The sequence below is a fragment of the Rhodnius prolixus genome, unplaced genomic scaffold (assembly GCF_049639745.1).
Source record: "Rhodnius prolixus isolate KJV_2025 unplaced genomic scaffold, Rpr scaffold_17, whole genome shotgun sequence".
In the NCBI taxonomy this organism is placed as follows: Eukaryota; Metazoa; Arthropoda; class Insecta; order Hemiptera; family Reduviidae; genus Rhodnius; species Rhodnius prolixus.
In genome coordinates this window covers 1,479,580-1,504,903 of record NW_027411626.1, presented here as the reverse complement: position 1 = coordinate 1,504,903, position 25,324 = coordinate 1,479,580, and the positions used below count along the sequence as shown (strand labels likewise).

The window sequence follows — 25,324 nt, the reverse complement described above, 5'->3', positions numbered from 1 at the left end:
GGTGCTCTTTTTTTCTGAAATAGGTTTTTTTTTACTCTGAGAACTGATTTCTGCCATATAACACTTCTTACGCTAAAGCTGTTCGAATAACGGCAAACTTATCTTTTTTTTGTTAAATAAGGATCATTGATACTTATCTTGTCTTTCATAAAAATCTGTTTACTAGATTCCATTATTAATTATGTTTGTATTATCAGTAACACGTCACTCTATTTCAAATTTCTGTTGTCAAAAAAATTTCAGTAAGCTGTTGTTGAAGGACTTCGACCAAAAATTTTAAAAAACACTTTCTGAAGACATTGCCGAAGAAAAGAACCACTTCTTCCAATTTAAGGCCTGACAAATTTACAAAACAAAAATATTAAATTTATTTTTAAAAAAAGAAAAAGAAAGAAAACTTTCTAGAAAAGCTCTAGAAAAATTAATGGTAAAAAATTTGAATATCTTGATATTTCTGTTTTCCTGCACGGAAAAAGGAATTTTGACTCCCCCCTAAGGAAAACGAAATCTGATATTCTGTTTTTCTTTTATGGCAGGTACTTTTCTTTTGCAACAAAATAATTAATGTGCAATTAGGTAGCCTCAGCCCGTTTCCTCTTGTTGGACGATCTTGGTTCTTCAACTACAGCCGCTGAAGAACGCTTTCTTTTATTTGTGGGCGTTTCATCAACGTGCGCAGCACCCTTCTTCTTAGTGCTTCCTGTAGGAGTGTCCTCCAGGGGCACTGATTTCCTCTTGGGTGTTTCGTCCATTAGTGATTTTCTTTTACTGTTGCTAGAAGTTTCTGTTTTCCGTTTATTCGATTCTTCAATTTGTTGTGATTTTCTCTTACCAGTTGGTGGTGTCTCGTCAGCATTTGTTGTTGTCTTTCTGCTAGAGTTACTATTATCGTCTGTCTGAAACTTTTTCTTACTCGAAGAGGTTGTCTCTTCAGATTGCGTTTTCTTTCTTGAACTACTACCGCTAGTACTACTATTGTAAGAAAATTCATCCGTGAAATATTTCTTCTTATTAGCACTCTCATCAATCTGCACTTTTTTCTTGATCGTTGACGATTCTTCTACCATTGACTTTCTTTTACTAGTGGATTCCTCCATAGATTTCTTTTTAACACTCTCATCAAGGTGTGCTTTCCTTCTCATATCTTCTGATTTCTTTTTAGCACTGACTTCTTCTTGAGATTGTCCTTTTCTTTTCTTGCCAGAATCTTCGGCTGGTTGTTGTTGCTGGCGTCTCCGGCTCGGTGTTTCATCAACAATTGATCTTCTTTTGTGCGTACCACTTTCGTCTGGTTGTGATTTTGATGCTCTACCTCTGGTTAATAATTTCTCATCTGAATCTCCCCAAAGTGGTACGCCATCGCCAAGTGCTTGGACCATAACCTGGAAAATTAATAAATGATCTGTTATTAGCATAACTCGCAGCATGGAAGTGTCATTTATTGATTCAATATTGTATACAGAATTTATCTCGGAAAAAGATCAATATCAATAACGTAAACTACAGTATGAGTAGTCTATAGAGTAATCACACTAATTTTCCGGACTCGGGAAATCTCAAAACAAGTGATTTCCAGCTCAAAAAAAAAACAAAAAAAAAAACAGGAAATCAGCCCAATTGCAATACTTTCTTTCTCCATCTATTAGACGAAAGTCTCACCTCCATCTGTGACATCATGTCCGCCAGCATATCTTCAGCCATTTTAAAAATTAATGAATCAGGTTTATTGTAGATCATAGCGTTCTGCGCCATTAGTATCATATCACGTTGAAACTCCACGGTTGATCTGATCACTCCTGTTTCTATGTTACGTTTTATAGTTGTCAGATCCATCGGCCTAATTAATTAAAAAAAGAAGAAAATGTTTTAAAAATGTATATTAGTGCTTAATGAATGATAAAATTAACTATAAATGGGTTACAATAAATTAAATAAATAAAATAAATGTGTTTTCAAATAAGTTTTTATTATTTTTTTTATTTGTTTTTTTTTAGCGCATCAACAGCTGAGGTTATTAGGCGCTAGGAGCTTTTTTCAGTGCACTGCCGGCCTCCGGACAGTGTTCTCTCATTACAGACAACACTGTCCATCACCGGACAGTGGACTGTAAGAAGCTCCTAGGAAGAGAAAATCTAAGGGTTAGCAGCTGGATTCGAACCCGGGACCTCCGCGTGGGAATCGAGCACGCTAACCACATAGCTAATCCCTCCCCTAATAAGTTTATTGTTTTTAATTTTGTTCGATGACTATTTCCAGATGTCTTTAACTTTATAATTCCTTTCATATGTAATTTTGAAGAAAATTTTATAGAGCAGCTGTCCATAGCTATTAATTGGAAACCAGCGCTAATAATAATTGGTAACAATTTAATGCTTCTTAGAATAAAATAGTAACTATTTCTAATAACCATGGCAATCATGGCTACCAACTATTCAAATGAAATTTAAAAATTAAAATAATTTAAAAAACCACACCTACCTGAGTACTACATTATGATATCCATTAGCTTCTATTTCTGTTATCGGCTTCAGGAATACTGAAGCATATTTATGGGCGGCAAGCCTGTTGTAGACTAACATAATGGATTTCTTCCACGCTTTGTACTCCCTATCGTCTTCCCTGCAAATTTTTAAACCAATAATATTAATAAAAATAGTACTCCGCAACTTTGGTTCTTATTAATCTTAAAGGAGATAAAGGATTGTGAGTAACAATGTATTTCTTCAGGTAATCCTGACGTTTCTCCACCAGTCTTAACAACTCAATGCAAGCATCCAAAATCCACAAAATCAAGAGGGGACAAGATCAGTTGCTTTGAGCCACTATTTTGGTTTCAGCCATATCCATAGGCCAACATCACCTAATTTCGAAAATATCAATCAAGTATTAGAAGAGAAATTAAAAACTTTTTTTTAAAAAAAAAGTCTGGGCTTGACGGATATATGTTGAAAGTTTCTTGCTTGGAGTTATATGCAACGTTAATCCTAAATTGAAGGATGAAATCCTAGCACCAGAAAAACCACAATACGGTGAATTTATGAAATATTTATTAAAATGCCCCAAAATGTAGAAGTAACACCCAAAGTTTCTGTTATAAACATTTTGTGGATAAATCTTGTAAACTCACTCTCCAGTTAAAAGAAAAAAAAAAAACATAAAACAAAGGGTTCAATGTTTACAAATATTTGGCAAAAATGACCATTTCAAGTGCTAAAGCGAACTAACAAATACAACTTTTGATGAGAAACTCCGGAAACTTTTCGACACAAGAACTATCCATTTGTGCACAATCATACTGTAAATGGCAATAAAAAGCCACTTGAATTCCGAAAAAAAAGAGAAGTAATTATTAAAAATTCAAGTATAACTAAAATTTATAACTATTATTTACATATATTTCTAAATTACATTACATTCAGATGTATATGGTGGATTTAAACTTGAGTATGAGACATATTAGTGGCGTATGACCAAGTAACTTTATTGTTATTTTTAATTTGTACTTTAATACTAATCAATTACATTTAAATTTAAAAAATTTACTCCAATCCCTGGTAGCACTTAAGCGAAATTTCAAATTAGAATTTTTTAGATTTTTCGTTTCGTTATTTACGAGAATGTACATACAGAGACGAATCTTTTTAAAAAAAATAACCACTTCTTCGAACTTAAAACGGATATTTCCTGTCAAAGCTTAAGAAATGCAAAAAAAAAAGGCTGCTGAGAAAAGCTAGACTTCGCGAAAAGTGAGACCCTGACAGCCTACCACACGGCGCTACATAGGATCACAAAATAAGCCTCTTTTTTTACTGCAGAATCTAAGCATTAGCTGTTCTAATATAATCTTTATCTAAATTTTATAAATAATTAAAACTTATGCTTATAGTTTTTAGAAAAACTACACATGGATTTTAAATAGCGCCCACAAACCGTTAACTAAGCCTCAAGCGGTCTAAAATTATTATTGTTATATAAATAAAAATGACTGTAGAAATGTTTTAATGAATATATAGGTTTCGAGACCCTAAATTATTCAATTAAGGATTCAAAATTGGCGAGGAATCGGTCCAAATAGAAACAACTGTTTTTTTTTGGCCAACGTTTCGACAAATATATTGCCTTCTTCATGGCGTGGCTATGCGGGTTGGTTGAGTTACAGAAACTATAAACCTTATGTAACTGTAACCCGCATAGCCACGCCATGAAGAAAGCACAGTTTAAAAAAAAACAAAAAAAAACGCTATATTTTATACGATTAAGTAAGTGTTATAGCTTACAATCCCATGCAAATGATAAATATCAATAAAACGATTGCTTTTCTTTGCTTTCACATTATTTTCAATTCTCGATTATATTCAAGTGTGAAAAATTATAGCAGCATAAAGTACAACGCCGCTCGAGTTATCTATCTCGAGTGTGCACAGTTTGGCCAGTTTAGCGCGCTCGAGTTAACTCGAGCGTGCACGTTAAGGGTACGATCACAACAGAACTGTGAAAGTATAGATGATAGCTGTTAAGAGTAAAATATAATCACTGATTAGTGTGCACAACGGAGCTGTGATACATGTAACATGTTCGAGTAGTGAAGTAGCGTTTTTATGTTCAGCAGCCACGAAATGGTATATTTTAAAGAAAAAACGCTTTAGAAAATATCATGTACATCCCATAAATAAAAAACGAAGTACTTTGGGTGAATTTCACCATTTATATAAGGAACTTAGAAATTATCCGGATCGTTTTTTTGAATATGTGAGGATGGGTCCACCCACATTCGACTATATTTTAGAAAAAATAAGGTCAAAATTAAGAAAACTTTGGAAAAATTGTCATGGAAATCCTATAACCATAGAAGAAAAACTAGTGATTACTCTTAGGTAAGTAATGGTTTTATTGAGAAAAAATAAATGTAAGCACGATTTAAAAAACCAAATATTGTTTAAAAGTAAATAATGCCGGTTAAATAAAAGTAATGCCGGTTTTCACCAAATGTCTTAAAAAACAGAGGTATTTTGAACAGCAGTCAAATTTGAAGCTCCGATATTGGAGTTCAGCTAGCAGAAAAATGAAAAATTTAATTCTATCATCTATGCTCGTTTATAGCAGCGCGTATGAGTCACTAGTCGCAGCTTCGTTGTGCACGCTCACATTCGAGTGTATTATGTTTTTCTTTAAGCGCTGATGCATCACTCCTACCATCTCTTCTATCATCTATGTTCACAGCTTCGTTGTGAACGTACCCTAAGGGGTTAATTGAAATGTTTTAAATTCTATTGCAGAGGAAAGCAAACATTAGTATGAACACCAAAGTTAAAATAATATAAACCAAAAACTTGTTAATAAACACAATAGTCATGTTAGTGCAATAGCAAGCAAAATACTGTCCTTTTTCAAGATGTTAGTGCCTAAACCACGGGTAAGTCTTCAAACTCAAATTAACGACAAAACTTACACATTTTCTTAAATGTTACTTGAGGAACCATATTTATTCTATTTTAAATAGCCAAAAAAAAACGTGTAATTCTTTAAAGCGTGTACCGAAGTTCATTATAAGAAAAGTTACTTGAGTTATCCTCACAAATGTTACTTTCAATGATTCCTAACTTCTGAAAACGCATTAAATAATACGCTTTTAAACAAAACATGCAAAGCATTAATCACTCGGTCATATGATTTTGCTTTAAAAAATGCCTTCACACTGAAGTATAAATCCGTAGAAAAATGATAATAGGCACCATGAAATCCTGATATATATGTCCCTTGCCCTACCACAAGCTTGGGTAATTAAAAAAATTAAGGAAAAAAAGGGATATTAACACTTTACAACTACTAGTATATAGTCATATAGTCACTCTCACTCTCTCTCTCTCTCTCTCTCTCCTTACTCGGCAAAAATCGTATGCTTTTGTAGTTGTAAAATTTTTCTAAATACATAAATATCTACATGGAATGTGATGAGGGCGCAGGACTATTTGGTTTCGACTCAGCAGCACTTCCTGCTAGGGGATACCTCTTTCTTCCTGTTCGTCTCTTCTCCAGCTCTTGAACTGGTCTAATTACAACATTGGCAGCTTTTTCATTATTCTTTTCATTTTTAACTGATTTTCCAGTCTCCTGAAACAAAATTAATAAACTGAATAGGATAAAAAAAAATAAAGAGTTTCCAAACAAACGTTTGTAATGTAAATAATAAATAATTTATTTGAACGAATACTAGAACGAATACGAAGTTAAGTTTTTATTCTACGAGTTTAGGTTTTGTCCAGACGTGCGAAGCAAAATTGGGCAATTGGACTAGGTAATTAAATATTACATTTTTCTGCAATATTTTCAATAAATTAGAATATTAACTCGATAAACTCAGACGAAAAAGGCTACCCGCTGAAGGTTAGGGTAGGTTACTGAAATTTAGAATTATGTTTTAATTTGAACTTAAGTGCATAAATTTCAAATTTGTAATATACAGGGTGAACCAGTAAGTATTGTCAATAGGCCTACCGTGTGTAGTACATCTAAAGTGGAGTTCAATGATTTATTGGCCAACTTAAGATTAAAATACTTGTTTAAAATATTTCCTAACATTTTCTCAAATATTTCAGAGAGATCAGAAGTAATTTTTTTTTTTTAAGTGCAATTTGTAACCTTTGACTTCCTTATTTTAAGAAAGCTTACTTTAAAATTGACTACTGGTCCCATCTAAAAGAGTTTTCAATGAATTAAACAACTTGATAACCTAACACTGTTGAGTGCTCGTGAACACGTTTTCTTGTAAAAAAAACAAACCTTAATTTCTCATACGAAGATAAAAGGAATCCTGGAAAATGATATATACCGTTTGAAAGCTCATTAAACAAGGAAACTTTTACTAAAAAGTGCCAGCACCTAGGTCGGATAATGATCACATAAGGGCTTAATGAATTTTCTTAAAAATTTCGATTACTTTTATTTTTCCAGTAATCGGAGGAAGATTGAGGCTGTTTGGAGAATAACATTATAACTTCAAAATGGTATCAATTTTTAGAAAATTTACCAGTCTTTCTAACCGTGTTATCAGAATCGTATTCGGACTAAAACTTTCTGAGTAATAACATTTTTATTGGAAAAAAGTAATTATTTTAGAAAAAAAAATTTAAAGTGACGTCACTCAAGAACAGTGGAAAATATGAAGTTTAGATGTACTACACACAGTAGGCCTATTGACAATACTTACTGGTTCACCCGTATACAAAATTATTTTGTTATATTAATGTTTATCGTACTTAAATTGTTTCCCTATCTGGCAGTAGTACATAATCTTGATGTTGATTAGTTGCTATTATTCTAAGTTTTAAGTCAGTTATCTATTAGTTTTCTAGAATTGATTTAATTTAGAAGGATTTTTTTTTTTAAAATAGTTATTACTTTTCTCTTGAAATAACATTAATTGTGGTATCTTTGAGGGGAACAGGGCCCATCCATTCTTGCTGTAACAATACTTGAAACCTTACTGCTGTGGAAAAGAACCATGACGTAAGAGAATTTAAACTTTGGAGGACGAATGTTAAAATTTATCTGAAGGGGTACCTTCTATTTTTCTATTATCTTAAACCTAATCCAAGTTTACTGATTATTTAAAAGTTAAATAATCCAGAAGAAGGGTAATTAAAAAACAGAAGCTAATTTTTCACCTTTACTACCTACGTGCCTCCTAGCTTATAAAGCAAATTATTGGAGTCCACAAAAATTAAGAACTACCCTCACAAAATGAAATACCCAGTGGACTGGTAATAATTTCAAAAATATGAATTAATCAACTAATTTCAAGCGAATTAAATAAAATCCAAGACTTATACGTACCGTGCTGGCTATTGGGGTAGAAGAATTCTTGTCTAATGATCTCCCAGGTGTTCTAAAAGAAAACGAAAATATTAAATTCTCTTTAAAAAATAAATAAATTTGATAAAATTTAGGTTAAATAAGTTTAAATGTTTTAAGTTAGGTGTCCAAAATTCAAGGGAAGTTGGAAAAGTTTTCAAAAAAACGCAGCATTTCCTTTTAAATGAGAGAAAGAGAGAAGAAAATGGTTTCTTACCTCAAAGTACCCTTGGTTTCTTTCGATCTAACACCAACTTTCTCACTCTTACTGGCTGGAGTAATATCTTGCCGACTTGGAACTAGATCTATCTTAGGTTCCTCTTTTAAAGATTTTGTGACACCTTCAGCTTCTTCTAAAGTAATTTTTTCCTTCTTTGGAACTTTCGGTGTAGCTTCAGGCTCCCTTGGAATGGATATCATCTCTACTACAGTTTCTTCTTCTTCAACGGACTCCTCCTTAACGGGAACGTTAAGATCCTCAGCAATAGTTGTTTTCTTAAAGGATTTTTCTTCTGTTATACTTTTAATTTGCATTTTTTCCGCTTGTACAACCTCTTCGACTAGTTCAGCAATCACTACTTCTTCTGGAGCTTCTTCAACAATGCCCACTTCTTCAATTTTAGTCTCTACAATATCTAAACTTTCATCATTTCCAATTTCTTCCAGTTCGACCGTTTCCTCAGTAATGATTATTTCTCCATTATTGTCTTTATTTGACTGGCTTTCTATTTTGATCTCTTCAACACTTATTAGTTCATTTTCAGGGGCACTTGGTTCTGATTTTGAATTTAACGGAAGTGCCGGCCTTATTTCTACTTCTTCTTTATTTATAACTTCTTGCTTAATTTCTACTTTCATTAGTTCATCCGCTTTATCTCCAGCCAGTTTCATCTCTTCCAGTTCCACAACATTGTTGGCCACTTCGTTCTCCTCGACCACTTCAGCAACTTCTTCTACTAATATTTTGTCCTCTACTACTTCTTCGTGTTCAATAATTTCGTCTTGTATTTTTATCACCTCTTCCACTACTTCCTCTACATTTTCAACTACTTCCTCAATTCCTTGTAGTTCATCTACCAAGGTCCTGACTTCTTCTTCTACTATGTTTTCAATTTCTCCCTGAAAGAATTAAAAAAAAAAAAAGAAGAAGTTTTTCATCGGAACTATTTTACTTTGGACTCTCTTCAAAACACATACATCTTTCGCCTTTTGTAACCAAATTTTAAAATATATGAATTTACGAATGACGTGAAAAGCGTTACAAGGTGTACCTAATTAACAGTGAGGCTAACAATACCTCAGCCGTCTACGTAGATTGGACGAATTGGGAGATATAGAACATATTTTGTGGAATTTTTAAACTAATATAGTGTAAGACCTGCAATGCTAAGATGTATTGTTGGTTAGTGGGTTCGATTCCCAGGGTCAAGGCCTTGGATTTTATTTAAAGGTTAAGAAAAGAAATTTATAGTAAAGTATGTTTGCTAGTCGCCTCCGTCCACTACACCTAATTTGGTAGTTGGACGTAAAGCCCGCCTGAAAAAATAGGCTATTGCTTTACTTACTACTATTTTACTAAACTAATATAGTAAAAATTAGGAAGATCAGATATGAATGGTGAGTAAATAGTTAGGTTGCTGGTCTATAAAAATGACTATATTCTGCTTATTTGGATCTTTTAGCTGTAACGTACGATTCGACACTGTATTCATAACAATGCGATTCATAACGTTTTAATGTTAGTTTAGAGCAATTGTCATTTAGCTAAGAGCAATGCAATTAGCATGGCCAATGTAGTAGTACTTCCAAGCAAGTCTTTCAGTCCAAGACACCATATATTGCCAGCTGGTGGAATAGCCCTACTTCGCAAAAAGATGGGTACAAGAATTTGCCCTTTAAGGGCGATAAAAAGATTTAGACTTTAAAATGTAAATGAAAATAAAGATTTATTAAGATGTAAATGGTGGTATGTTGGTTTGAAAGTAAGTCGGCTGTGTCTATATAGCACAAAAAGCAAGCTAAAACAGACAGACAGTTCCCTACTCCTGCATGAAGACAAAACCACTTTAAAAAAAACTTAAAATCTATGTAAGCTTAAGAGAAGCATAACTTACAAATGTTTCCAAAGCACGAACTTCCTTCACCGAAGGATCCGACTTAGGAGTATCTCCGCTGAGCTCAGTATCATGTCTTATTGTGATCACCTGGAACATGAAGGAATTCAACCGTAAATAAAGATGAACGGTGGACGTCTTATAATTGTTAAGTGTATTAAATGATTGTTTGCAGTTTTGTTAACTAACAAAATAAATAGGTTTTTTGTTTCTCACTGAAGTCCGTTGGTGTAAAAGAAAAAATGCCAATTTTAATCGACCTTATGGTATCCTGGTTTCAGGGCTATAGTTCATAAAAAACAAAGACAATGCTTATTTAATTAAAGATAAGCTTATTTGAATAACTCAAAAATTAGCGAACATCAAAACAAATAGAAAAGTCCTAGAAATTTTCAGAAAATGAGTTATATTTTCCACCCACTTTCTAGACTCTAATATCAATTAGTGGGGACCTGTTTCTCCATATTTAGGGTGACTTCAAAACGTGTATTTTTGGTAAAAACGGAAAAATCTGGAAGGTCGCAATACTTAATCTTATTACAAGTTTTTTTTTTTAAGGGGAGGCTTTATGATTCAAAAAAAAGCAACTTACTTTTCCTTGATTATGTCCAAGTACTATTACTTCAACAGCATGACTGTCAAGATCTAAAGTCTCTATTTGATCGCTCAAGTTATCAGTTTCAGACGATTGATTATGAGCTAAATCAATTTCAGCCGGTTCTTTTCCAACTGTTTCTATAATAGCTTCTTCCACTTTCTCAATGATCTGTTCTACTGTTTCCATAACTTCGTCATCCGTTTCTGTCTCTTCTACTTGCTGTTAGGTTAATTAAAAGAAAAAAACAAGAAAACATATGATTAATAATAGTGTAATATACCAATCAATAGCATGTTACAAAAAAGGTATACAACAGTTTGAAAACATTAGAAACATCTTTCTTTTGTTTTCTTCTTTTAAAGAAGATGGAAACTTTCAGCTGTTTTCTTAGATCTGGAAGGCTTTCGCAAGAATGCGCAAAATCTTGGAATTCTTTTCGAAAAAAAACAACAAAAATTCTATAAAATCGAAAAAATCTTTTCCATCACTTTTTGGAAAAATCTTTTTAAAATTAAATCGTCCTCTTACTTATAATCAATAACAGTAAGGGTTCCTGAAGTTTTCTATTTTGCGTCAAGTCTTATCAGTAAACCTTAAATCTCTTCCCAAACCTTTTCATAGTTAGTGATGATGTTGGCTTGCACACTTCATCACGAAGAATAAGCCTAACATGACTACTCACTTGAGCAATAGTCAAACCGACTAAATAAAGCAACAAGTTAAAAAATTAAAGTAAATATATATAATATTAGTTTATTTTTAGTATAAATTGTAAGTTGCAAGAAAATTTAATTAAACGTGATTATAGATAATCAATTACCTCAAGCTGAATTCTTCTAGCAGCACTTCTTCGTTTGGACGTTGGTGTTTCCTGGCCAATGACTACTTCTGATTCTACCACAGCTGAAAATAATAAATAATACTGAATTTAACAGTAATCAGCTTCCAGCTTAAAAGTAAATTTACATTCTGAAGAATATCAAAATAAATTTTAAAAACCCTCTTAAAAGATGTATTAAAATCGTGAAGTTTTTCGAAAATGATTAGAGTGCTTGTCTATCTGTGTTTATATCTAACATAAGCTATAAATAAATAAAAACGGTGAAATTGTTGCAATTTCAAAACTGCTATCTCCTGTAAGTTCAGATGATGAAAGAGTGGGTAGGCTATCCAGGTAATCATCAATTATCAACCACTGAACTAATCCATTTCCTTCTTTACGATATTATACCGTACAATATTCTGAAATGCAACTTTAAAGGATAACCTGACGCTAGCTCTCTACCAGAACCCCTTAAAAATGAACTTGTCTCAAAAAATGTTTACCTTTGCACGTGAATACTGAGCAACAGTGGCTCAGATTTTTGACTGAAACTATCGCCAAGAAGCGAAATACGCGTTAAAATAGTATAATTTTGATATAATCGCACAATTAAATCTTATCGGCAAAAGAAGTATAGGCAAAAAAAAAAAGAAAGTTAACTTATATTTCATTTAGTCGTCAGAGAAACGTGCTTTCGTCATTAGGACCTCACGATAACACGATAAATGCCAAAAGTACACTTACTATGCACAAGATCTTCTAGTACAACTTCCGGCGTGGATGGATTTACCACTTCCTCTATTTCTAAAATTTCTTTATCTTGAGAGGAAGCAGTTTCCTCTTTTATTACGACTTCTCCTGAAACTGAAATAATATTTCGACATTTTACCATTATAAGCAATAAATGTTTAAACTCAAAAATAATTATCTAGGTAGAAAAAAATATCTTCGTAAAAACAAAAGTATATTCTTGTTAATAAAAAGCTTCTTTTTATTTAAAATGTTGTTTGTAAATTCTAATAAACAAAAAAAAACTAGCAAAAGATGATGCCTGTTTGTCGAAACATCCAACATTTTAAAGATTCTGTGAGATAAAAAATAAAATAATTTAAAGTATAAATACATATATTAAAAAAAAAGGTCTACACACCTTGTTCCATATCTCCACTGATGGAAGGCGAAGAAGCCACAGAATGATCAGTGGTTGAAGAGACTGAAGCACTAAGTGACGTATTACTCACAGATATTAACGGGGCTGAAACACTAGTCGTCGTCAACGTTCTAGCAGTTTTGTTGGAAACTGTTGAGGAACTACTGGATAAAGTAGCCATTGCTGTAGCACTTAGAGATGGTGAGATTGTAGCATTAGCCTCCTTGGAAATGACATCCGATGGAGTTACTACGGGTGAAGATAATACTTGCGAAGGTGTGGATGGCGTTGTAACGGAAGCTGTAGTATTTATTAGGTTTATGGTGGATTCTTGTCTCGAGGTAGCTGCTGGTGGAGTAGCTGTACTCGTGGTGGAGATCGGACTGCCGATAACCGTGGAGGAGGCTTCAAGAAGTTTTGTTAAAGTTGGTGAATCTGAAAGAGAATTGAACATATATACCTTGCGTTTTCTTTGGTGTACGGCATTTTAGTTTTCCTGTGCCAAACACTAACCAAATTAAGGAGAAATTCAGAAGAATTTCAGGTAGTAGGGAACCAAAAAAGAAAATAATTGAAGGTATATGTGAAAGCATTGTTCGATATCAGGAGTTCCACTCAACCTTGCTGGTCAGAGTTCTGCTTTGGATGTGCATAGGATTGCTAGAACATCTGCCAGCCTAAGTAAAGTGAAAATATAATCGAGAATGGAATAAAATTAGGGGCATAAACATAATACAGACCAATGAGGTAAAACCGAAGAACTCTCTCAAATACCAAAATTCTTCAGCACTTCTCAGAGATTTAATATTACATAATATCATGTATTATATTTTATGAGGAATCGTAAATAGGCCTCTAGCCTCACTAAAAATCACCACATTGCGCTCCAAATTCCATAAAACACGCAGAATATTATATAAATATAATATATTTACAATGTTAAGGACCTAATAAATGGGTAAACGCTTACTAAAATAATGTAAACATACCACTTGTAGGGACACTAGGTGATGAATTCAACAATAAGGAGATTGTCGGCGAAGTATTTGAAGGTATATTCGGCCGTGTTAATGGCGACGGACTCTGCAGTAGGCTGGTCAGTAATGGCGATGTGGTTAAATTGGTTTTAGCCGTCTCGCCAACAGGAGTGGACTCTTTTTCCACTGTTTTCTAAAAAATAAAGAACGTAATTTTTTAAAAAAAAAAAATAATAATAATAATCACAATAAAGATGAATCTTACAAACCTTCAGTTCACTATCTTCACTCTGTATACAGGAATTTATATTATTTTCCAAAATTTCTGGATTTTTTTCACCCAATTTAAATTTCAATTTCATTTTAATTTCCTTTTCTCTTTCCTTCGCTTCATATTCTCTGTAAAAATATATTTCTGATGAACACTCACAAGTATTTTTCATATTTAGCCTAAGTAATTAAAAAGTTTATCAAAAATTTAGAATTAGTAATTAAAAAAGATGGTTGATTATAATATTGTACAGGTTTACAATAATAAAATGATACTGTTGAAGAAATCGTAATTTTACAGATTAATAACCGTAAAATACATTATGTCCAATGTCAAATGGAACCTTTAAAATGAAAAAAATACTGAGAACAATGCTCTGCTCGTTCACACTTTTGGTATGGATTAATATACTTTTAGGTCGAATCCTTCATATAAGAACAGACATACAATTTCCGAAAATACATATTATACAGCTAATAGAAAGTGTAATATTCATTAAAACGATAATCGATAGGTGAGCTTAACTAAAGCTAAGGATTCAAGATTGGCGAGGAATCGGTCAAATAAAAAACAAACTCGTCTTTTTGCCAACGTTTCCGACAAATATATTGTCTTCTTCAGGGGCCTGGATATTACAAATACAAAACAATTTACAGAGTCAGTAACATAGAAAATCAGTAATTACAAAAATAAACAGTAAAATACAATAAATTATTGAAACTTATGTGGCTCTGCGGGTTGATTGAATTACGTACAGAAACTAAGAGCCGTAACTTTCAATAATTATAAAGAATTTATTGTATTTTACTGTTGATTTTTGTAATTACTGATTTTTTCTATGTTACTGACTCTGTAAATTGTTTTGTATATTTGTAATATCCAGGCCCCTGAAGAAGACAATATCTTTGTAGAAACGTTGGCAAGAAGACGAGTTTGTTTTTTATTTGACCGATTCCCCTCGCCAATCTTGAATCCTTAGTTTAACAATTTACGGTCACGAAACCTATTTTTTTTTTTTTTTTTTTTGGCGCATCAACAGCTGAGGTCATTAGCGCCCGGAGCTTTTTCCAGTGCACTGCCGGCCTCCGGACAGTGTTCTCTCGTTACAGACAACACTGTCCATCACCGGACAGTGAGCTGTAAGAAGCTCCTAGGAAGAGAAAATCTAAGGGTCAGCTGCTGGATTCTGAACCCGGGACCTCCGCGTGGGAGTCCAGTATGCTAACCTCACGAAACCTATATATTCTTAACTAAAGCCCTCTCTCTCTTAGGAAGCCCCCTCATACCCCCCCTCACTTAAATGAAGTTTCATAAGAAAACAAATATTTCAAATAAGAGTAAAAGATGTAACGTTGTCCGTGAATAAAATGTTGATAGATTATTACTGGAGAATTGCAGATACAAATAAACGGCCATACTCTTGCGCTGACAAAACCTTGTTACCGATAAATTAAATCAAAACAGTTTAAGTGGCAGAATATAGACATTTCAATGTACAGAAGTCATTATTTCTTGGAAGATGATTCACATTCATAACGAGTGAATAGGAATATTTAAAAAAATTAATTAAATAAATAAATTAATCCATTTTCAAATTGCATCCAGGTTGTCCATCAATAAGAGAAAAGAGTGTCGGTTCATTAAAAATAGCTGGAGCCACCTTCAGATGATGGATTATTATTTAAAATTCAATTTCAGGAAAGAAAACTCACTCCAGCATTTCCTCCAATTTATGATCCATTTTTCCAGCTTGAATATCTTCGTATTCTTTGTGTAATTTTAAATACAAGGCTTGTGTGGATGCTAGAGAACGTTTCAATTCTTCTATACATTCTAAAAAAAATATATACCTTTTTTAATAACAATTAATTCAGTTTATTTTACCTGCTCTGATATCACCACCAGCACTTCTTCAGGGCTAATTTACAATATACTGTTTTACATCATTAGCGGGTTGGTGTGTCTTCTATCTTGTCTGATCATGGACTGAAGACACACCAACCCTCTAATGATGTAAAACAGTATATTGTAAATTAGCCCTGAAGATGACCCTAGTCCCTAGGTCGAAAGCTCGGCATAATAAAGTTTAGAATGACTGAAACTGGCATTAATTTTTCATCCTATTGAAACTATGATTCAGTCACCAATAATAATGAACAGTAAGAAACCAAAGAAGTTCAAAGAAAAGAAATTATATCGTTAGATCGAAGCAAACGTGGTTTATTATATCCCTGACCTGTTTTCAATTTCAATTATCATCAGAAAGAAGTAGATTAATCAGTTTGGCCTAAAGATTTTGACTTCATTTTTGTTTTCTTATTGAAAAACACATGTTCAACAAGCTTAAATGGAGTGTGCGGGTATTATTCAAAATTTTAATTAATTTTAAAAATAATGAAACCTAATAATGGTTCTGTACGTTTTTTTATACATATAATGTTTTAGAATTGCTAAGTTGGAGTTGTACTTAACAAAAGAGGCAAGAGAATCTAATCAGAAAACACTTAATTATACTTAGTTAATTTATACTTGGAAGTAAGTTGAAAGAAAAGATAAGAAGAAAGATCGAAACATTTAGGGAAAACGTGGCGACCCTGGACTTTTCTTAAAATTAATTTTCGTAAAAAAAAAAATCGAACAAAAGCGACAGGTATTTTTCTGAATCAACGACACACAATAGCTAAAAAGAAATCACGTTAAAAATTCAAGCGATTTCTAAATTACAATATCTACATTTTTGTAACAAAAGTCTGGTAGACAAAAAACTTTAACATGTATTACACTGAAATGAACCTTTTGAGAGAAGCCCCTAAGCTTGTGTTTTCAAGAAATGTCCTTAATATGAATTGTCCTGGCATTAAGTTTGCAATGAACATAACCAAAATTGAAAGAAAAATCGTTGGATACGCAATCTTTTAATACAGCAAACTGATTACTTACCTTGACGTACAGCATTCATAATAATATCAGTTGGAGTTTCACCAATATGATCCGATCCAGACTTTTCAGATTTCTTTTTACGCCTAGGACCAATGTTCTTCAACAATGCTTCATATTGGGCAGCACACTGTTTATTTGAAAACCATTCCGGAGATCGTTTCTCTTCAATCATATACTTTGTGTTTTCTTCAAAAATATTTCTGGTAGCACGAGCAACAGCATTCCTGCATTTATATGTTTTAAAATTAACCAAAGATTAATGATTGATCAAGATACGCACTTTTCTTTAAGTTTTCATTTAGAAGAAAATGATTTATTTAAAATTTTAACAAGTAGTGTTACAGATCATACCGGATTTTTTTTTTTTAAATAAAAGGGCACTGAACTTGATATTTAGTTGAAGGAGTCGAAAACCTTACTGTCATGTCTGAATCTTATCTTCTTTAATACTTATCTTATCAAATTAGTCAAAATATTAAGTTTGCACTCAATTCTCCCCAATGGAACACTATTGAATAATTAGAATTCAATTTGTAAAATTATTCAAATTTTTAAGAGCTAATTCCATCGATACAGAGTTTAAAACAAATAAGATACAGGACATAAATTTGTCAAATGTTTAAGAAAATGCGTCATTCATAATTTAGAACACTTAAAACATTCTTCAGTGACAATAAAGTGCTCTAAAAAAAAAAAGAACTTTAAATCTAAAACCCAATGCCAGAAAAAAAACAATCAATAGTCGCCTTATTGTTTGATTGCACAATGAAAATACCATATTATTCAGTCGTTTAAAGTTATATTTGTTCATAAATTCAAACTAACTAATTTCAAGTAAAAGAATTATGTTCAGAATCAATTCTTTTCAATCATTCTTTGTATATATTTAAAATACTAATTCCAAAAATGAAGCACTAATAATCCTATTTTTATTTTAAAATAATTATAACTTACCAATTTTGATCTCCAGTTCGCATTACAGCTGAAGCTAAGCTTAATTTGTCATAAGGTGTCCACGGTTCAAGTTGAATTCGCTTCATTTTATAAAAATTAAATTATTAGTACTAGCATTAAATTTACTTTACTTATTAATAACGCTTGCTACTGGATAATCATAACCTACTCACTTAAACATAACCATATTGTTACCATAGCCAACAAATATTTGGTTACTACTGCACTCTATCGAAATTAAAAATAAACTACAAATGCCGATAATGTAGTATTTACTACATTTATAAAAGTATACCTTCTTACCCTAATTTTCTTGAAATTTAGAATTAGAAAAAAAATAAGTTGGCTTAAACATGGTAAATAATGATTATTAATCTCACGAAAATCAATTTTCTCTGAAAAAGTCCAGTCCCAATGAAATTTTTACATCAAACAAAATTTTTCCCATTTCTACGACAAAAACTAATAATTTTAAACATAAAAATAATAAAAATTATTAAATAAATACACATAGACACCGAGTGAGGTAAAAAGATTTGTAAAAACTTCTTATCTTTTATTCAAAAAATACCTTAAAACAAAAATTTCATGCAAAGGTGGAAGCTTTTAAAAAAATTAACTAAAACTGCAAACCGTTTTATTTTTCATTTAAATCATCGAGATTACAGTATTATAAACCATCTAAAATTTAATTATTGGAATTATATATTTATTACTCATATACTCAGTATCGAAAACTGATATATTTATTTGGCAGTCATATACGAATATAATTCTGACAATAATCTAAAAAGTAATTTAAATCTAAATTAAAACTCAGCAATAAAATACTAATTGTATTACTAATAAATAGAAATAAAAATAATAATGTAAATACGTTTACAATTTTTTTGTTTGTTTGTTTAATGGAATAAATATTAAATTGTACCAAAAATAACATGTGCGTATAATTTTAATGGAAGTAATTAATTTAAATCATATTTTTTTTAATTGAAAAGAAGACAATTTTTAAGTTGAAATTTACTAAATTATTGTCTTGTATTTTAAATCATTCTATCTGCGAGGTCCTTTATCATTACATTAAATGGCGAAGCTTTCCAGTTTTATTATAAAGACTATTTCTTCATTTTTTTAATGAACGCTGCATTGCTATTTTATGAAAGCATTATTTAGCTTTAAACTTTATACACTAAGCAGTTCATTCTTTAAGTAAATAATCCAACAAAAAACAGCTTATTAGATTGGGAGATACAAACAATAACTACAAATACCAGTCATAATGATCAGGTTAAGATATTTGTTGACTAATACAAACAATAGACGTTAAAAATTTAAAGACGTTCCCAGTCTCTTAGTACTTTAGGTCTTTAAGTGGGACCATACACGTTAAAATTGTCGTATGATCTGTTCGTACAACTTCCGTTGAATAGTACTTAGTGTAGTGGTGTTCTGGATGTAGTAATTCTGTTATGTCTTCTTGGAGGAAGGAGCTGTCATAAAAAAACTGGTCAAAAGACCATTAAGACACACCACTTGATCGTTCAATAAAGACCAAGTTTGTTGGTTAGTTTCTTTAATGTGAACTTTAAAGTTTTTCATAAATAAACAAAGTATAATTTCAATTTAATAAAATTTGATAAAATAGTCAAATGTTCAAAAATTAATTAGTTTATTTTTTTAACAAATGAAGAATAATTTCAATTTAGCCCTAACAATTATTTTAAGGCTAAATTAATGTGTCGATTCTAACATCAATTTTATAGATTTAATCGACTATGTCAAAGTGATAATTTCATTGCAAGATTTTGAAAACGTTCCCTACCTAAAAAAAAAAACATTTTTAGGACGAAGGTTATAAAAATCAACTATAGAATGTGCTAGTTGACTGGTTTGTTGCTAATCAGCTGTAACTAATTCCTTGTAAAAATACCGATGTTCTATAAAGTTCTATGTGGGACTATTCTTCAGCTAATATATCACATTATTACTAGTACTGAAAACGTCTTTGATTTTTTTTTTTATCATAATAAAGTTATGCAATAACTTCGACTGGAATAGATTAGTCTTTATTTATGAAGATAAAAAACACACCAGCACCTCTATAAATTATAAGTAAACAATTTGTAACCTTCTCTATTCAAATATAGACGTCCAAACTTATCAATGCTAACTTCATTATTATTATTTTTTTTACATTTTTCTTTATTAACTAACAAAATTAAAAAATTGTGCAAAACATATTACCTATTAAATATAAATATATGAAATGCGTACATCAATTTAGTGATAAAATACTTTAAAAGGTGCACCCCCACATTTTTTTTAAATTTTTTTTTATTGATTAGCTTAACAAAAATAAACATGAATACACATGATTAATTGCAATTTAAGCTGAATAACTGGCGCAATGATTTTTTTATTTTTTACAGTATATCAATGTACATCTACTACTTCTTGAATGAAAATATGAAGCAAAATAAAACATTTACATTTTTAACAATTACATTTATATTAATAACCTAATTGTTTGTAAACTACTATTAGTAATAACAATAAAACAACCTTCTTACTCTACAGATTCAAGTGGTTTTGATAGTTTTGAACATAAGTTCTCAACTCTTCTATTAGAATGTTTCAAAATATCTTCAGCTAGTTCTTCTACAGTGGTAAAGCGTGATTTTTGGAAGCTAAAAATGTCCATTAGAAATCCCATAACTTCCAGCTGAAACATTTTAAATAATGATTTAGCTTCTTTTTTTTTTTACTGAAAGTTTATTGCTGAATAGAATTGATTTAATCTGTTTAAAATGGAACGCGGTTTCAGGTTTTCATTCATCCGCTACAGAATAAAAGGACACTTGAAGAACTAAAGAAAAAAAAAAGTGTATGAGGAAGACCTAGGCTCAAGAATGGGGTTGGATGATGTGAAGGACGACCTCTGGAGGATTAGTGTGAGAGGATGGAATAGAAAAGACAGGTAGGCGAGAATGGCGAGTTCTGAACTGGGGCTGTTAACACTTTTTTGGTAGCGATAAAAATATCTATCTACTAATACTGACCCAGATGTCCAGAAATAGTAAAATAAAATCTTTGCTTTCATGATCAATTGGGAGCTTTCTTTCAGTACAAAGTGCAACTTAGATAAATGGACATTTTGAAACAGAAGCTCTTGGAATAAATGTAGCCTGCCTGGGGCTGTTCAAGAATTGTACTCCTGTATTTGCACCATTGTTCACTCCAATCGTGATTATTGTGTACTGGTCTTGAGTGATAAAATTAGGCCTACCATGGGTCTTCCTTGATGGGCACTGTGGACTTAGTGGGCATCCGAAAAAAGCTTTAGTTTTGAGGGAACCCTTAAAACTAAAACTTGATTAGGATTAGCCTACAGTTTACTTTGATATTTATTTTGATAAATCATAAGTATGATTTATCATCGTAATTGATAGTGACTATCTAACGTGCCGCCTGAGTTGTGAGAACCATTAATTGGCGAATAAGGATCGCCTAGGGGAGTGCAAAGAAAAACTAAAATAAAAAAAATCACTTACTTTAAAGAAAAGACAAATTTCTCTCAGATTATCATCAGGGCCCAAGAATCCCCAAGCCATTAGCGGTGACATCTGTTCCGATATTGAATAGAAGTGTGCCATGAAACCATTTGGATAGGTTAGCATTCGCCTCTTAGCTTTCAGTACGGACCATACAGCTGTCGTCAGCGCCTTTACAACAGAACAATATATACATTATATTATAGTATTATTTTCGTGGGATATTTTCCAATAATATTGCCTATACTTTTTTGAGAAATAACAATATGTTTGAGGTTATAAATAGCAAGGTTAGGCATCAGTAAATTCATGTGTTTTTTTTTAACCTTAGTCTGTATCCATGGTAACCCAAAATTGAAACATCGCAGAAACCCAAATTCGATAGTTCGTTTCGATGCCAATAGAGGACGTCAGAATAAAGTTTTAGTTAAAATCGTTTTACAGAATAAACTTTGAAGTTTTTAAATTGTTTTTAAAAATCGATTTCTACGATTTTGTTTTTTTTGAACTCGGCTATTAGTTGCAAGGTACTAAATTTAAAAAATTTATCTGAAACATTATTCCGAACTACTAAATATTGTGGCAAAGTGCGTGCACGTGGTTACATGTTTCTAAATGTTACGCGTAAACACAGAGCAGTTGTTAGAGAACTACGATTTCTTTGTTCAATATTTATGCTTAATATTTTCCATGAACGTAAGAATTTTTTTTTTTCAATAATAAAGATCGAATATTTCATTAAGAATGCAAACGTTACTTCTTTATTCTCTCTGTTATTTTAATTTAAGCTCTATAAAAGATGGAATTGCCTCGCTAGGCTGGAAGCTGAGATTTCCATAAACACACCCATTTCTTTCTTCGTACTCAGAGAACATTAAGGTAAGCACTTCAAATGGCAAACTTGAAATTTTTTCTTTTAGCGATACTACGAAACTATTAAAAATAATCAACATCACCGATTCTTTGAATCCATTTGACAGCCATCTGTTTTGTACAACAGCTGTAACTGATGAAGGTGGCGATTCCAAGTCTTCAAAAGCATCCATCAGGATGTAGTCGAGGACGACATCGTAGAAGGTCAACGCTTTCACTCCTTTCATGCTCAGTTCTTTCTCAATATCCGGCCAGACATTGTCATCTTGCAGGAAGATTAACATTTCTTCATAAGCGATTAAAAAATCTTTAGGATCCTAGAAAATTTCAATTAATTTATTATTTAAGACAACAAAAAACCGTTTCTAGTTAAAATGAAATAAGTATAAAATGAACGCTAACAGATTCCCAGGTTTTGAAGAGATCTGAAAAAAAATCTCATGAGATGAGACTGTAATCGTGAATGACGATCTGTTCTGTAGAAGTTAAGTTTTCCACTCCCTGAGTTGGCAGGATTTCTGCAGGGCGAGGGAACTATTACATTCCCAGATATTCAGGGCACACTCAGCGATAGATGGGCAGTCAGATCCGTAGATTGTTAATGATATCCAAGTGATTGTTGATACACAAAACATTTTCTCGCCAACATGATCTCTGTTTTCTCAGTCACCATCTTGCAGAGCCCTGCCCATTTGTTTTGCTAAAAAGACCGGCCAGATGCTGGTTGATCTAGGCCAGGGATAGCGAACCTTTTTGAGACGTGGGTCAAATTTTGTTCATTTTTTAGTACTAGCTCTTGGGTCACCACTAATGGACCATTTGCACAAGAGTTTAAAAATTTTAAACTGAATATTTTCAAAACTAAACATCTTTAAAATTCAGTTGGCTTAACGGGCAAAACGGGGACGAAACTATGGAAGACTCTTTTTACAAACATAACTGAACAAACCAAAAGTGTGTTTTATCAGAAGAAAAATCTAAATATGGTTATTTGCTTTGGGTTGTCGATTTTTTTAATAAACAAAATATGAGTAAAATTATACATTTTATTTGATATTTTGTAAACACTTTTTGCTTTATTTCAAATACCACAAAAAACATTTGTCGTCATTTGCGTTTTTTAGAACTGTAATGATCAAACTAAAGGTTACAGATTGCATTTGTGTCAATGCGTGATTGAAAAAAAAAAAAATACAGATAGAATATAAATTATCCACACAATTAGAAAATCTAAATCAACCCGCGTAAACAAACAAATGGTTGCATAGCAATTGTGGGTCATTGAAAAAGCTTGCGCGGGTCAATGTCTGACCCGTGGGTCATAGGTTCGCCATCACTGATTCTAGACGGATGAATACCTTGCAATCTATTCAGAAGGGACAAAGTGATCTGCTTCGGACTTCTCACCGGCCATGATTATCACTAAACGCACTCAACTGAAGCTGAAGACCAAGATGTGTATGTGTTTTGTGTGAATTTCACTTTGAAACTTTAATTCATAAGGACGTAGACAGAAGATACTTGAACTATATTGGGCACTAAACATCACGAATTTTGTGCTTTGGTCCAACGGGAAGAAACTACGACACATTTCCAGGAAGGGTTCAACTAAGGGTAAAAAACAAATTTGGATTTTTGATAATTACTAAACCCCAACAAAAAAAGAAAAACTAAAAAAAGAATTTCTACTTTAACACTTTTCCAAATATCGGCCTTGAACATCACAATTTATAATTAAAACATAAACCAAAAATAACCTACCTTATCAGCGTACAATAACAGATCTGTCAACACTTGTCTGCCATTTTCTGAAAACCAGCGCCATGTTTCTGGGTCTTTAAAAACCCATTGGAATGCCAACCTAACACAATGCAATTTACCAAGATATTCTAAATCTGAACTGCAATGTACCATTTCAGTTCTTAAACATCTAAAAAATAAAATAACAAATATATTATTTCTGTTAAACTACGAAATGAATTAATTAAAATATTTCCCCCTCCCAAAAAAAGCACCTGTATGGAATGCCGTATTCTTCAAATTGTTTCATAGCCGACTGGTAAAGCGGTAATTTACCAACATCAGTAGAAATGTCCAAATATTCTTCGAATTCTCTCAAATCAGCAATCTGTAAATCGTTAAAAGCCTTATTAATTCATCGTTTTACATTATCTATACAATTTATTTTAATTTTTACTTATATATTACCTCATCTTGTGCGGATACAAATGATTCAGCCGATGAGAACGTGCCACGACGATAGGAATCCGCACGAATTGAACTATCAGCACGAAATAGAACAGATCTCTGGAAGAAATTTAAGAGTTTTTTTAATGAATATAGCGAAGAAATAATGGATTTCTTAAAAATTATGATATACTGTCCATCAATGGGCAAGAGGGTTTCTTCAGGTTCACCATTTTGTGTCACCAGCTTGGAGAAGTGTCACCTTCACCTTGTCCGCCATTTTGTAGGCGGGATTTTGAAAGGCCAATTGGATTCGACAAACTAGGAGTTTAGAAGAGGTGGGGGAAAAAAAGAGTTGGGGCAAAATTGGGTGTGACTTAGTAGGAGTGGGGGGCCTAAGTTTTGGTGGTGAGGGTAATACGTGGAATTAGATGATTGGGAGACCAATGGGACCACACAAACAATGGGCGATAGGCGTGGCTTACAGCTTCGTCAAATTCTATTGGAAAATTCTTTTACTTTCATAATTACGTTTCAGCAAGCATTTTACAGAAAAATCACAAGCAACATTTCAATTTATTAATTGATCACAATGGCTTTTTAATTGATTACCTGGTCAAGAAAAAGTAATTCACATTTCCTCTGTAACTTATAAGCGATTTCCAGCAGCTCTTGAAGATCAGAGGCGAATTGCGCTTCCTCTTCATCGGTCAAGGCTAACTGTCCGGCAGAACCGCTCTGGTACGAGGCGAGGGCATCTTCCCAATAATTTATTCCATTATCTAACGCTTCCATGCCTGAAATTTAATTAAAAATCCATATTAATAACAAGTTTAAACCTGTCATTATTTAAAGTGGATAAAATTTGATGACGTCAAGTTTGGTAATGAAGGTTATAATTGAATAATTACATACAAAGTGTAAACCGTTCAAGCCATAGTCTCTTTTTAATTTTTTGAAGGAGTTAGGAATGATATCAACGATGATGCAATACCCATTTGTAAAAAAGTTGTTACTTGGTTTACGTGTTATGCT

General features: G+C 32.3%; 2 protein-coding genes across 3 annotated transcripts in view; both read right to left on the bottom strand.

Annotated features, from left to right (window-relative positions):
- Nucleotides 1-337: 337 nt before the first annotated feature.
- Brd8 (Bromodomain containing 8) lies at nucleotides 338-17,856 on the bottom strand. 2 transcript variants are annotated; one of them, XM_074138974.1, is made up of 16 exons: nucleotides 17,679-17,856; nucleotides 16,725-16,948; nucleotides 15,497-15,617; nucleotides 13,783-13,912; nucleotides 13,526-13,706; nucleotides 12,537-12,971; nucleotides 12,131-12,250; nucleotides 11,384-11,466; nucleotides 10,558-10,782; nucleotides 9,966-10,055; nucleotides 8,069-8,970; nucleotides 7,834-7,885; nucleotides 6,008-6,111; nucleotides 2,479-2,619; nucleotides 1,660-1,837; nucleotides 338-1,382 (listed from the first exon to the last, which is right to left on the bottom strand). In XM_074138974.1, the coding sequence occupies exons 1-16, from the start codon at nucleotides 17,762-17,764 to the stop codon at nucleotides 573-575; spliced, it is 3,882 nt and encodes a 1,293-aa protein (XP_073995075.1). In that variant the 5' UTR covers nucleotides 17,765-17,856; the 3' UTR covers nucleotides 338-572. The 2 variants fall into 2 exon arrangements, with proteins under 2 accessions (XP_073995075.1, XP_073995074.1); XM_074138973.1 differs by having other exon boundaries at nucleotides 5,942-6,111; nucleotides 17,679-17,855.
- Nucleotides 17,857-18,298: 442 nt separating this feature from the next.
- Nucleotides 18,299-25,324, bottom strand: part of Miga (mitoguardin) — a 236,717-nt gene continuing 229,691 nt past the window's right edge. Inside the window, exons 4-10 of the mRNA XM_074139022.1 lie at nucleotides 24,902-25,086; nucleotides 24,311-24,409; nucleotides 24,118-24,230; nucleotides 23,864-24,032; nucleotides 22,186-22,419; nucleotides 21,230-21,400; nucleotides 18,299-20,400 (exon numbers count right to left, since the gene is read on the bottom strand). Coding sequence (XP_073995123.1) covers nucleotides 20,245-20,400; nucleotides 21,230-21,400; nucleotides 22,186-22,419; nucleotides 23,864-24,032; nucleotides 24,118-24,230; nucleotides 24,311-24,409; nucleotides 24,902-25,086 — 1,127 coding nt within the window. The 3' untranslated portion in view covers nucleotides 18,299-20,244. The remainder of the gene's footprint in view (nucleotides 20,401-21,229; nucleotides 21,401-22,185; nucleotides 22,420-23,863; nucleotides 24,033-24,117; nucleotides 24,231-24,310; nucleotides 24,410-24,901; nucleotides 25,087-25,324) is intronic.